A 12,650-nucleotide genomic window follows, 5' to 3' on the forward strand; every position below is an offset into this window, starting at 1 on the left:
TGAATATTTGGGACATGGGAATTCACAAAGGTATTTTCTTAACAGTTATTAAAAAAAAAAAAAAAAACTTCATCCCACCAAAATGACTTTCTATATATTACTCTATGGACTGTATTCTTTGGTCACCTGAGAACTCCTATTCTAATCAACTGCTCAAAACCTTTGAAAATAGAATTATTCTCAGGAAGAAAAACATCACACCATTAATTGCTAAATTTTTTAAATTTCAAAGTAGTATCTGAACTAACCTAGAAAAGAGAGTAATTGCAAATAATAAGCCTAAAGTTTAATTCTGAATGGTGATACACACCATATATCTGTGATTTTTAAGATACCTTCAATTAAACAATTTTGCACATCAACTGTAAGGTGCATCCTGATTTCAGAAACATTAAAAAGTTTTTACATGCAAATTTAAAATCAAGAAGATTAAGTAAGTACAAAAGATTATCTATAAAGAGTACTACTTCATTCTTACGTAGAAAACTAGAGCCAATATGATAAAAGTTTATACTGGAATCCAACTTTCAACCTAACAAAAGTTTATTCTAAAACCAAATAGCATTCCTAAAACACTATATTATGCATAGTACAATCACAAGGTCTACTCCAAAGTTAATTTGGAATAAACGTGATTTAAAATTCACATTTAACAGATGTGTCAACACTTGAAAACAGTACAGTCAATTCGATGACAACATCAAAATAGTTACTGAACTGACTAGTCAATTTAATAAAATCATCAAAATTTGTCACTGCTAGACATAGTCTACGTATTTGCGAATATAACAAGAGTGATATAGACAATATCAAGAGAATGCTAAGAGCATGGCAATGTTTTAAGAAACTAATTCTTACCACGGAACAAAAACTGATCAAAAATGTAACTATAATCTTCCTCTTAACTCAAAATAGATGAAATTACTTTATACCATTGTTTACAAAATATAATACCCACTTAAATGTTTCCTGTTTACCCTACACCACTTTTCCATAATACTTGAAAACTTGGGTTGTTTTTTTTTTTTTTAAGAAAACGTGTTTCTATACAATATCATTAGTTCAATTATAGCATATTTCTCTATTTTTCTTAAGTTTTATTTATTTATTTGAGAGAGAGAGAGAGAAGGCAAGAGCAAGAGAGAACAAGTACAAGCAGGGGGATGGGGCAGGAAGAGAGGGAAAAGCAGATTCCCTGCTGAGCAGGGAGCCTGAAGCTGGCTTGATCCCAGGACCCCAGGATCAGGAAGCTGAAGGCAGATGTTCAACCTACTGAACCACCCAGGTTGCCCCACTGATAGCACATTTCATGCAACTGAGCACCTATGCTCAAAGTGCTTTTCTTGAGTTACTATAAAATGGACATATAATCACAGCATCTGATTATTTCTAATTTAACAACAGCACTACGTCCTCAAAGGTTAGCCATGTATCTCATTTTCCTAAAGTCTATCAAATGAACTTGAAAAATATCTACAAGACTTTAACTGGCAAAAGTCCATAAATGACAGAATCAGTGTATGAGACCTTACCAAATACCAAATAAATGCTTTATCACATTTAGTCCTCATTCCTATGAAAATAGTACTATTATTATCTCTACTTTACAGAAAAGGAAACCCGGGGTTAGAAATGTTAAATTACGTATCTAAGATCACAGGGCTACTAAATGCCAGAACCTATAATCAAACTGAGACCTCACCTCTACAGTCCAAACTCAGCACTGTTTCCGATAAACTATCTCTTATAAAATGACACTATATGGAAAAGACTACTCATCTGCATAAAAAACCAATTAACAATAATAAGTCAGAATTCTATTTTGAAACTACCTCTAACTTTGAATTTTCTGATTAGTACTGGGATCTTAATATCCATGGAAGATCCAAAGCAACCAGTAAGTAAAGACTGTAACCCTCCAATGGTAGGCACTGTAAGATAGAATGATGAATTTAAAAGATGTGGGTGTCTGCCCTCATTAATCTCAATTATTTTCTGTTGTTAGAACTTAAGTAAAGATGAAAAAAATAAAATAACTTCACTATCAACTCAACTGGGGGAAAGGAAGAGTGAAGAATTAAGCTTTTACTAAAAAAAAAAAAAAAATAGCAGAGAAGCAGTATTTTCATACTTAAAACACAGAGTAAATGAGTAAGTCACTTCAGATACTGTCACCCAAAAACCACCTGGAGACCTTCTAGAGGAAGGTAATGAATCACAATTTTAAAATCACAGATTCAAGGGCACCTGGGTGGTTCACTTGGTAAGTGCCCTCAGTTCAGGTCATGATCTCACCATCCTGGGATTCAACTCCACATCAGGCTCCTTGCTCAGCAGCAAATCTACTTCTCCCTCTCCCGCTTTTTCTGTCCTTCCCTCTAGCTCATTCTCTCTCTCTCTCTCTCTCTCTCTCACAAATAAATAAAATCTTAAAAAAAAAAATCACAGATTCACAAGAATGAATCTGTCAGTGAAGGGATTCCCTCCGCAAAGAAGCAATTCAGACAATACTTCTACTTTCACCAATGCAATAATACCGACTTCTATTATGTGCCAATAGGGCACTATCTTGGATTCTTTACACACACACTATCTCAAAACTACATCTTATCCCCTACTTAAAAGCGTGAAGAGGACTAAGTTTGAATATATAATCTATGCTTTGTTTTACACACTGTAGTAAAATGAGGTAAAAGATACATGTACTTGAAAAAAATCACGCAATCCTCACTTTCACACATGATACATTTAATATGTCTCATAAGGGCAGCCTGGGTGGCTCAGCGGTTTAGCGCCGCCTTCAGCCCAGGGCTTAATTCTGAAGACCCGGGATCTGATATGCACACAACTCCTTCAACAGAAATCAAGGATCAGCCAACACACTTCTGGGAAGGGGACCATTACCCTAGTCCCCTGAATGGGTAGCGGACGACTCATTATCACTCCAACATCTCTCCCTAGAAGCTCATGTTTCCCCTGGAGGCCAGAGAAGTTTCTTCCGGATGCTGTGTTTTGACTAGGCCAGAGGTAAACAAAGTCTACTAGACCATAATGGTTTTCGGTCTTCGGGAAAGGACCCCCTTAATCCATACTACCCAATAAAACATAAAGCTATCATTCAACATTCAGACATTCCACTATGCATAATATTTATGGAATGCTTTCATTATACTTCCTATTTGATATTTTTTAAAAGGTATTAGAACAAAACAAGAACATCAAATCACAAAAGCAGGAAAAACTGTAGTCATTTTATTTTTAAATCATTTTCCAAGAGATATTCTATGATTAAACAACCTTAAAGCAGATTTCTCTCAAAATAAGCAATTAATGTAGCAATAATCGTTCAAATATCTACCTTCCAGATATATTGTCTAGAGAAAAAAATCTGTATCAATACAGACCCACTGCCTAATATAATGAAATCAAGATATATTTGTAGAACTTCAGCATTTCTAACTTTACTAATAGAATAGAAAATACACATCATTCAACAACTATCTCAATAGAATCCTACTCATTATCCTGTATTACTGAGAAGAAAAATCCATGAATTACATGGTCCACATCCCAGAAAAACAATTAAATACAACAGAAAGAGCTTAAGACAGTAAATTAACACTAAAACTAAAAAGGTTATAATTGAGGTACCTTTTAGCACTCGTTGACAATTTAGCAGCTGTTTTGCTGGATATTTTTCCTTCCTTTTTCTTGGGCTGAACTTGTTCTCTTTCTGGTTCTTGCTGAACACTTTCACGTTGGTCTCCATCAGAACTTCCTCCACTAGTGCTTGGACTGTCATCAACTCTTTGTGCCTCAGTGGACATGTTAGATCCTGGATTAAAAATGAAAGATCATTTATTTAGTTGTGGGAGGACTACCTCTAGAAGAGAAAAATGAGACTTCTAGTATAAGTAAAGCTAATATAAAATGAAGACAGTGGTCATTTACCAATCATCCTTGGGAGCTGCCAAAACTTTTCTCCCAAAATGTACTGAGAAAGAAAGTGAAAACACACAAAATATATACACAAAATGTTTGGGCAGCCTGGGTGGCTCGGCGGTTTAGCACCGCCTTCAACCCAGGGCGTGATCCTAGAGACCTGGGATTGAGTGCCACATCAGGCTCCCTGCATGGAACCTGCTTCTCTGCCTGTGTCTCTGCCTCTCTCTCTGTCTGTGTCTCTCATGAATAAATAAAATATTTTTTTAAATGTTCATAGCAACATTATTCATAAAGCCAAAAAGAAGAAACAACTCAAATGTCCACTAACTGATAAATGTGTAAGCCAAATGTGATACAGTCACACAATGGAATATTAATCAGCCATATAAAGGAATGAAGTACAATATGGACATACTACAACACAGATGAACTTTGAAAACATGCTAAGTGAAGGAAGCCAGTCACAAAAGACAACAAATTGTATGATTCCATTTACATGAAATGTCCAAAACAGACAAATTCAAGGACAGAAAAGTCGATAAGAAGTTGCCAGGAAGGGATCCCTGGGTGGCGCAGCGGTTTAGCGCCTGCCTTTGGCCCAGGGCACGATCTTGGGAGACCCGGAATCGAATCCCACGTCGAGCTTCCTGCGTGGAGCCTGCTTCTCCCCCTGCCTATGTCTCTGCCCCTCCCTCCCTCCCTCCCTCCCTCTCTCTCTCTCTCTCTCTATATATATATATATATATAATGCATAAATAAATAAAATCTTTAAAAAAAAAAAAAAAGAAGAAGTTGCCAGGAACTAGGAATGATGGAGAAATGGGGAAGGACTGCTAATAGGTATGAAGTATCCTTTCTGGGGTGATGAAATCACCCTTAGAAAAGGGTGATGTGTACAATTCTAAATATTCTGAAAACTACAGCTAAAACCCTCCAAACTAGTCAATTTTTATCTTCTGATAGCAGCAGAACACAAAAGAACACAGAGGCCCGCATGATTCTAAATAAAAACTGAACCACATGATGGTGTCAGTATTGATCGAGCAATATACCAAGCAACTGTGTTTCACAAGAAATGGAGACTATTGAGATGCTGAAGGACTCCTTTTTTTTTTTTTTTTCCCTAGTCTTGGATAAAATATCCCTTACAGGCTTTCAAATTCCCTTTGCTCGGGGATCCCTGGGTGTCTCAGCGGTTCAGCGCCTGCCTTTGGCCCAGGGTGTGATCCTGGAGTCCTGGGATCGAGTCCCGCGTCAGGCTCCGGGCATGGAGCCTGCTTCTGCCTCTGCCTATGTCTCTGTCTCTCTCTATTATGAATAAATAAATAAAATCTTTAAAAAAAAAATCCCTTTGCTCTGAGTTCATGCTTCCCAAGCAGCTCTGATTATCAACTCAATTTCTTTAATACCTTGATACATAATAGCTGCTATAAGCTGTATAGCAGATACAAACAATTCTAGTAAGAGAAAAGGGATATCCCCTCTCTACTGTCATTCCATCATAATCAATTTCTGAGTTTGATTTCTATAAATTTATCCCTTATGACCAAACTAGTTTAGAGTGCACGGACAAATTCAAAACCACACTGACAAATCAACTGCCCAGCCTCTGAAGGGCCTTGCGCTCACTATGCTACTGCCACCTAATAACCACCTAATAATAAAAGATACCTCAAATAAAGCACTGTTTTTTATTACTATAGTCTAAATATATAGCTAGTTGATGATGAAAATTCATCATCACCGAAGATTTAACTTACAGCTTGCTCTAAATCAAAATGATTTCATAATACAAATCTTTAATGGACTGAAATTTTTACGGTAAGACAAACCAAAGAGCAATGTAAGAAATGAAAGAATCAGGAAGCACAGAGAGGTGAAGAGTCAACAGAAAATACTGAATGCCTTCAATAAGACATCACACAAACACACCACCACCACCCTTCTCAACTCCAAGGGCTCCCATCCCCCATGCCAAACAAAAAGAGGTCTGTACAAGCAGCTCTGAAACACACTGACAGAGAAATCTGACTGCTCTTGTACCTATTCTGTAAGTGGAGAGCATCAGTCTCCACAGCTGTGACACCTTTTATGAGCACTAAAGTCACTTAATAGAATACTGAAATTTTATATCAGTATGTTTCACGTCTAGCTCTAACAGTCCTAACATCTTTCTTGCTTTTTTTATATTTTATTTCACTTTAATTCTTACCCTTGGATTTAACATTGATTTTTTTTTCCAGCTTACTTCTTTCAGTTAAAATATATCAGAAGTTTAAAACCTAGTAAGTATGTATATATAAGAGCACGTTAGAGCAGATGTGCATGGGAAGTGAGAAAGAGAACAATTCTCAGGGAAAGGTCCTTAGATATTGCAAAATGCTTCTGGCAATACTTCAAGAAATGTGAACTGAGTGAGAATTCATTTTATATATCCTAAACCAGAAGCAATCCATTATATGACAAAAATATAGAAACCTAAATGAAATAAAATTCTTTTTTACTGAACCTAGAGCTTTAGCTTAATAAAGTATGCCTGGAGTTTCAGTTATATATTTCAGTTATATATTACATTACACATAGTATATACATTTATATATACACACATTCATAGTTATGTGTGTGTGTGTGTGTGTGTGTATATACACACATTCTTCTTTATGTTTTTATTTATGTACCTTTGCATACTAATAGTGCTATGGGCATATAATTATTTGAAATATTACTAAATGATTCAATCTGAGCCATAATCTGAAACACAAATTTCAAAAGTTGCTTCAGAACACCAGAAAATCAAAACTAGTCCCTCCAGAGAACTATTAAAAAATACTGTTATGAGGCACCTGGCTGACTCAATTCCTAAAGCAGCAACTCTTGATCTCAGGGTTGCAAGTTTGAGCCTCATGTTGGGTGTAGAGATTACTAATTAAAAGAAAAGGTTTAAAAATATCCAAGTAGGGAGTAAGTGCTAATAGATACAGACTTTCTTTTTTGAGGAGCTGCTGATATTCTAAATTCAGCTAATTGTGATGGTTGCACATCCTTGTAGATATATACTAAGACCATTTAGTATACTATATATGTTTAAAGGGTGAGTTTTGCAGTATGCAGATTATAGCTCCATAAAGAAGTTATTAAGAAATGGGTTTGGGTCTCTGTGTTTGGCTGACAGAGTTAAGAGAATCGACGAATCAAGAATTGAATGGAGAAGTACTGAATATGTGGATACTAAAAGACGGCCAATAGAGGATAAGTATTAGATGAAAACCTCAACTGAAGAAAAATTCTTGAAGTGTAACATAAACATACAACAGTACAGAAATGGTGAGTGCTGGCCAATGAATTGTCATGTACTGAACACACATGTTTTACCAGCATCCAGGCCAAGAAACAGAGCATAGGCATCTCTCCTGTCACTACTCTAAACTCTTAATACCATCCATGTCTTCACATCTTTGAACTTTACATAAATAAGTCGTACGATGACATATCTTCAGTTTGGCTCCTTGCCATAAAAAGATAAACTCATATAGAGTCATAATTTCTATAGTTTCACAATAAAGAAAAAAATTATTTCCACTTTGACCTCAGACACTTTATTTCATCCAAATCTTAATCTACAGGTGATAAATTCATCTAAGACCACTAATAACCACTACAGAAACTTTTTAAAACAAAGTTTTCATATTTTTTTCAAATATCAAGAGTAAGGCAAATTTCCAGGTTTTGGTTTTTAAATGCCTAATTACAGAGAAAAGTTTTGGAAAAAATTTATTGCACCGCTTAGGTAGCAACTAATTTTTATGAAGAAAAAGCCATCTACAAGCATTTTAATTAGGTATAAGTATAAAATTGGTGTTTCGTCTTTCTGAAGTACAAATGAAGAAAAAGTCATGAATTAAAACTCTAAAGTTATCCTCTAAATCAGCATTCTAAAATTATCTTTAAGATTAATTCCTAATAAGCGAATTTGATCAAATTACCTAACCTAGAAGGAAGATAAAGTCCACAGTTACATAAACATAGGGATACTCTTCAATGATAATTTCAAAGCTAAGAAGACATTTAAACCTATATTTTGATTTTGAACTCAAAGTAAAGCTTGGTTTCTAAACATAAAATAGGAAGACAGACTTTCCTCAATGTGTTAGAGTTTAGATACTGTTCCTTCTTCAACACACAAATTTAGCCTTTATTAGTTATGTATTCTATGTATTCTAACTATCAGCAATATAGTAAGTAAATGAAACTCACGTGTCCTATAAAAAATGAAATGATGTGGTTATAAATATGACTGATAATGTAAAAGCAACTATAGTCAGTTCATAAATTCAATTATTGTCCAGATAAGCCTTAAAACTGTGTCTCATGGTAATGGTATAAAACTGCAAAAGCAAATGTTCATTTGGGCTTTTACAACAGGAAAATGCTTTAATTCCGTCATTTAATATCTTGTCTTCCTACTCACACTTCTAAACTTTTCTAAAATGTAAAATAAAACACAATTTTTAAGGGAAAGGTGCTATGTTCTGGGGGAGATAAAATGGGGTATGACCTTATATGAAAACACTCCATCATCAGCATCAACCCACATGCAAAACGGTAAAGAGTCAGAGCACCCAAATCGCTGAGACAATTATTTAAATTCCAAGGTCCAGAGTGAATTATCACATATTCAGAAACACACTTTTTAAAGAAACAGGGATTTAAAAAAAAAAAAAAAAAACACTAAGACGAGCTTAAAATCTTTCCAAACCTCTAGATAATCTGAAGGTAAACCCTGGGACTTCCTTTTGTACTTTTAAATAAAAATATTTGAGTAGACTCTCAAGAATACACAATACAAAACGATGAATCTTTTAAACATGCAAATAGGTCTAACAGCCACCGAGCACAGGATGATGTCTTTCTAAAGCGGCCTTAATTTCCTTAAGGGAAGATGGATTGGGTATTTCTGGTTGGTCGTGGGAAAAAAAAAAAAAAAGCCACAAGAAGCTACGCTTTATCTTCATTAGAAATGGTAAAGGGCAAAAGGATCAAAACATTATGAAAGAAGAGAGGGGGAGAAGTGGAGGGAGGAGGGCAGAGGGAATCCAGTTTCAAACCAGGCCAGTGGGGGCTGCAGAGAAGAGACCAGAGAAAAATGGGCTTCGGCCCCAAACTGTGACAAGCGCTGGGCTTCACAAAAGACCGCCACAACGCACACTCCACACCAGGGCACACACAAACACACCCCACCGGGTCTTCTCCGGGAGGCCCACGCGGGTGCGGCGGCGGCGGGGGAGCCAGACCCGGCCCTCGCCAGCAGAGACACCATGTGCAGCAATTATGCAATTAGGGAAAATAGCAAAAGATCAAGCCGGGCACTTTCCACCGTGACATTTATCCAGTACTTTTGCAGAGACTTAGTTCCAGGATGCGGCTGGGAGAGGAAAGGGGCTGGGAGGGTGGCGAGGGATGGGGAACCGAGAACGGAAGGGGGTAGAAGATGGGCAGGCAGGGCCGGCGGGCGGGGGGGGGGGGGGGGAGTGGGGGAGGGAGAGGAATAGGAAGGGGGAGGGGTGGAAAGGGCGAGAAACCGGGGCAAGGAGGCTCGCGGGAGGGGGCGCGGGGAGTGGGGCACGCCGGGGAACCGAGGCGAGAACTAGAGCGCAAGCGGCAAGCAAAGCTCTGCGACGTGGAGGCGAGGCTGGGGGGGGGGGGCGCCCGCGAGAGGGAGGACGCCGGGGACGGGGGGGGGCGGGGGAGCACCGGCGAGGCCCGGGCGAGTACCTGAGGGAGGGGCGTCCGCGCAGGTCGCGGGCTCCAGCCCGAGCGCGCGGAGAGAGGGCTGCGGAGGCGAGGGGGGAGGGGGCGCTGGGAGGCCCCGAGGACGGGGTGTCCCCGCAGACGGTCTAGTCACCACGCACCCGGCAGCCCGGCCACGCCTGTCCCCGCCGCGCTCGCGCCCGCCCGGACTCACCCTCGGCGCCGCTGCCGCCGCCCGCGGCCGTTCCAGCTCCGGCTCCCAAGGCTGCTGCCCGCGGCTGCCGCTGTGGCCGCCCCTGAGTCCTGGAAAGTGAAGCCACCGCCTCCGTGAGACGCCGCCGCCGCCGCCGCCGCCGCCGCCCGGCCGTCCGCGCGCGCGCCCGCCAGTGCGCGTGCCCGCGCGCCCGCCCGCGAGAGACCGCGAGAGCGCGAGCCCCACGTCGGCCGTGCGGCGCCGCGCGCCTCCCTGCACCCCAAGCCCGCTCCGCCCCGCCCCCGCCCGGCGCGTGGCCGCGAGGGGGCGGGGGCGGGCGGGCGCGGGCGCGCGCGCGGGCGGGCGGGCGGCCCGGCCGGCCTGGCCGCGGGGTGGGGGAGGCGGCGCGGAAAAGTAAAGTGACAGCCGAGTCCCGCGAGTGAGCAGCGGGCGGGGGCGGGGGCGGGGGCGGGGGCGGGGGCGGGCGAGGGCCGTCCCACGGGGGAGGACCGGCAGAGCCGGGAGAGGCAGGACAGGGAAACAGAGGCTGACGAGGCGACGTGAGGGGAAGGGACGCGGGGACCTTGACGGGAACGCGCATTAAAGGGAAATGCTGGCTTGGGGGTGGGAGTCGCCCAAAGACGAAACTGGGTGCGGCTCCCGGCGCCCCTGCTCGGCAGCCCTGGGCTTCGCGCCTCCCCGAGGACTTCGCGGAGCGCGCCTCGGGGACCGGCCCTGCGGACACGCTGGCCCAGCCTCAGGCGCGGTGCCCGCAGGCACCCGGGGTGGGAACTCTTCGCACTAGCCTGGGAAGTTCGCAGACGCTGACCCCGACTACCCTGCCTGCAACACCAAGACTCTTCGGCTTTTTTGGCTCACCCTGGCCTGGAACTTGCGGGGAGCTCCAGGCCCTTTAGCCCTGGGGTACGGGGGTGAGAGGTGAAGGGAGGAGAAGCTACCGGAGCCGGCAGGACCCGCCTTAAGGCCCCGTCAAAGGCAATGGGAACAGTGGCGATGCTGTGGGTGACATTACGTTCCCCTATGATCTTCACCCCAAATAACCATTAAAACAAAACAAAACAGGGCAGCCCCGGTGGCCCAGGGCCTAATCCTGGAGGCCCCCGGATCGGATCGGATCGGATCGAGTCCCGCGTCGGGCTCCCCGCATGGAGCCTGCTTCTCCCTCTCCCTGTGTCTCTGCCCTCCCGCCCCCCGCCCCAGGAATAAATAAATAAGCAAAACAAAACAAAAAAACCTATGCCTGCTAAGCAAGCTCAGCTTCTCCAGAATTTCCCCCCACCTCCACCCCTAGCTCCTCTTACCAAATGATTGCTGTTACTCCTCCTAGAACACTCCTGTATAGGAAATGTCACTTTTTGTGGCAAAAGTGTCCAGCCTACAAAAGGCTGAAGATAGCCCCCAGAAAGTCCCCTGCAACTCAGGAAGCCTAAAGAAATCAGTGCAGTGAGACCCCAGAGGACAGAAGCAAGTCGAGATTCATACATATGTCCAGAACCGAAAATTTTTTTTAGCAAATGCCTTTTGAGGAATATTACTTTATAACATCCCTGAAAATTGGCAAAGACAGGTATTGGCTTCCAGCCTCCATAAATAACCATTGAGTAAAAAGTGGGTGTATTCTCGGGTATTGTTTCTATGCATCACTCAAGAATACCAACAGGACCCATTACCCTTAAATTCAAAAACATGTATTGGAGGATTATAAATTAGCATGTGATCATCAGTTAGATAGCCACCTATACCTCTCACATGAAGCAGTATTTTATGCATGTAATACTGAAAATTTGCTTTTTAATGGTACTATATGACCAAAATAGAACATTGCATAGATTGCCTTAAATGTCTGCATAACTTATTTTATCTCATTAAATCTTCATACTTTAACATTTTCATTTTCCTGATTGTGTTTTGTAATGGTTTGGTGAGGATAGATAACAGAATCCCTGTTTTCTAGGTGTCTGTGCTTTTCTACAATGGATTACTCTTTATTCTCGGATATATATTAGATGGGTTTCATTTATTTATAATGAATATTGTATAACAAAGTACCCTTCTGTAACAGAAAGTATCAAAGTTGGTTTTTAGTCCTGGTCATTGGCAACTGGTGGCTAGGAATGCAGTAATGACAATTCCCAATTTAGTGAAAGAATTGGCAAAGTTTTCACTGCCTAACTGCTGAAACTGTGATTGCTGTAGTATTTCATTTATCTGTAGATGTTTTAACTGCTGTGTATTATTTACTGAATTTAAGAAATTGAGGACATAATACAAATTAGAATTGGAATAGAAAAGGAGTATCTGTTGAGTACTAGGCATTGCCTACTTGGTTAGAATATGACATTAAGTAAAAGAGAAAAATCCAGGGATCCCTGGGTGGCTCAGCAGTTCAGTGCCTGCCTTCGGCTCAGGGCGTGATCCTCAAGTCCCAGAATCGAGTTCCAGGATCGAGTCCCAGGATCAAGTCCCACATTGGGCTCCCTGCATGGAGCCTGCTTTTCCCTCTGCCTGTGTCTCTGCCCCTCTGTGTCTCTCATGAGTAAATAAATAAAATCTTAAAAAAAAAAAAAAAGAAAAAAGAAATCCCTCTCCTCACAGAGCTTCCATATTTCTGACCTTTCTTTGTTTTACAAGCTACATCCAGTTCATCAGCTAACTCTGTCAATTCTGCCTTCAAGGGATCCCTGGGTGGCGCAGCGGTTTGGCGCCTGCCTTTGGCCCAGGGCGCAATCCTGGAGACCCGGGA

The 12,650-nt window shown here is 41.8% G+C and overlaps 1 protein-coding gene across 2 annotated transcripts in view; it reads right to left on the minus strand.

Moving 5' to 3' along the window:
- The window catches only part of UBE2E2 (ubiquitin conjugating enzyme E2 E2), a 372,516-nt gene extending 362,456 nt beyond the window's left edge, over window positions 1-10,060 (minus strand). For both annotated transcript variants that reach the window (XM_055321142.1, XM_055321141.1), the window contains exons 1-2: window positions 9,908-10,060; window positions 3,652-3,835 (exon numbers count right to left, since the gene is read on the minus strand). In XM_055321142.1, the coding sequence (XP_055177117.1) occupies window positions 3,652-3,827 (176 nt within the window). In that variant the 5' untranslated portion in view covers window positions 3,828-3,835; window positions 9,908-10,060. The remainder of the gene's footprint in view (window positions 1-3,651; window positions 3,836-9,907) is intronic.
- Window positions 10,061-12,650: the final 2,590 nt, after the last annotated feature.

Source organism: Nyctereutes procyonoides, unplaced genomic scaffold (assembly GCF_905146905.1).
Source record: "Nyctereutes procyonoides isolate TBG_1078 unplaced genomic scaffold, NYPRO_anot_genome, whole genome shotgun sequence".
In the NCBI taxonomy this organism is placed as follows: Eukaryota; Metazoa; Chordata; class Mammalia; order Carnivora; family Canidae; genus Nyctereutes; species Nyctereutes procyonoides.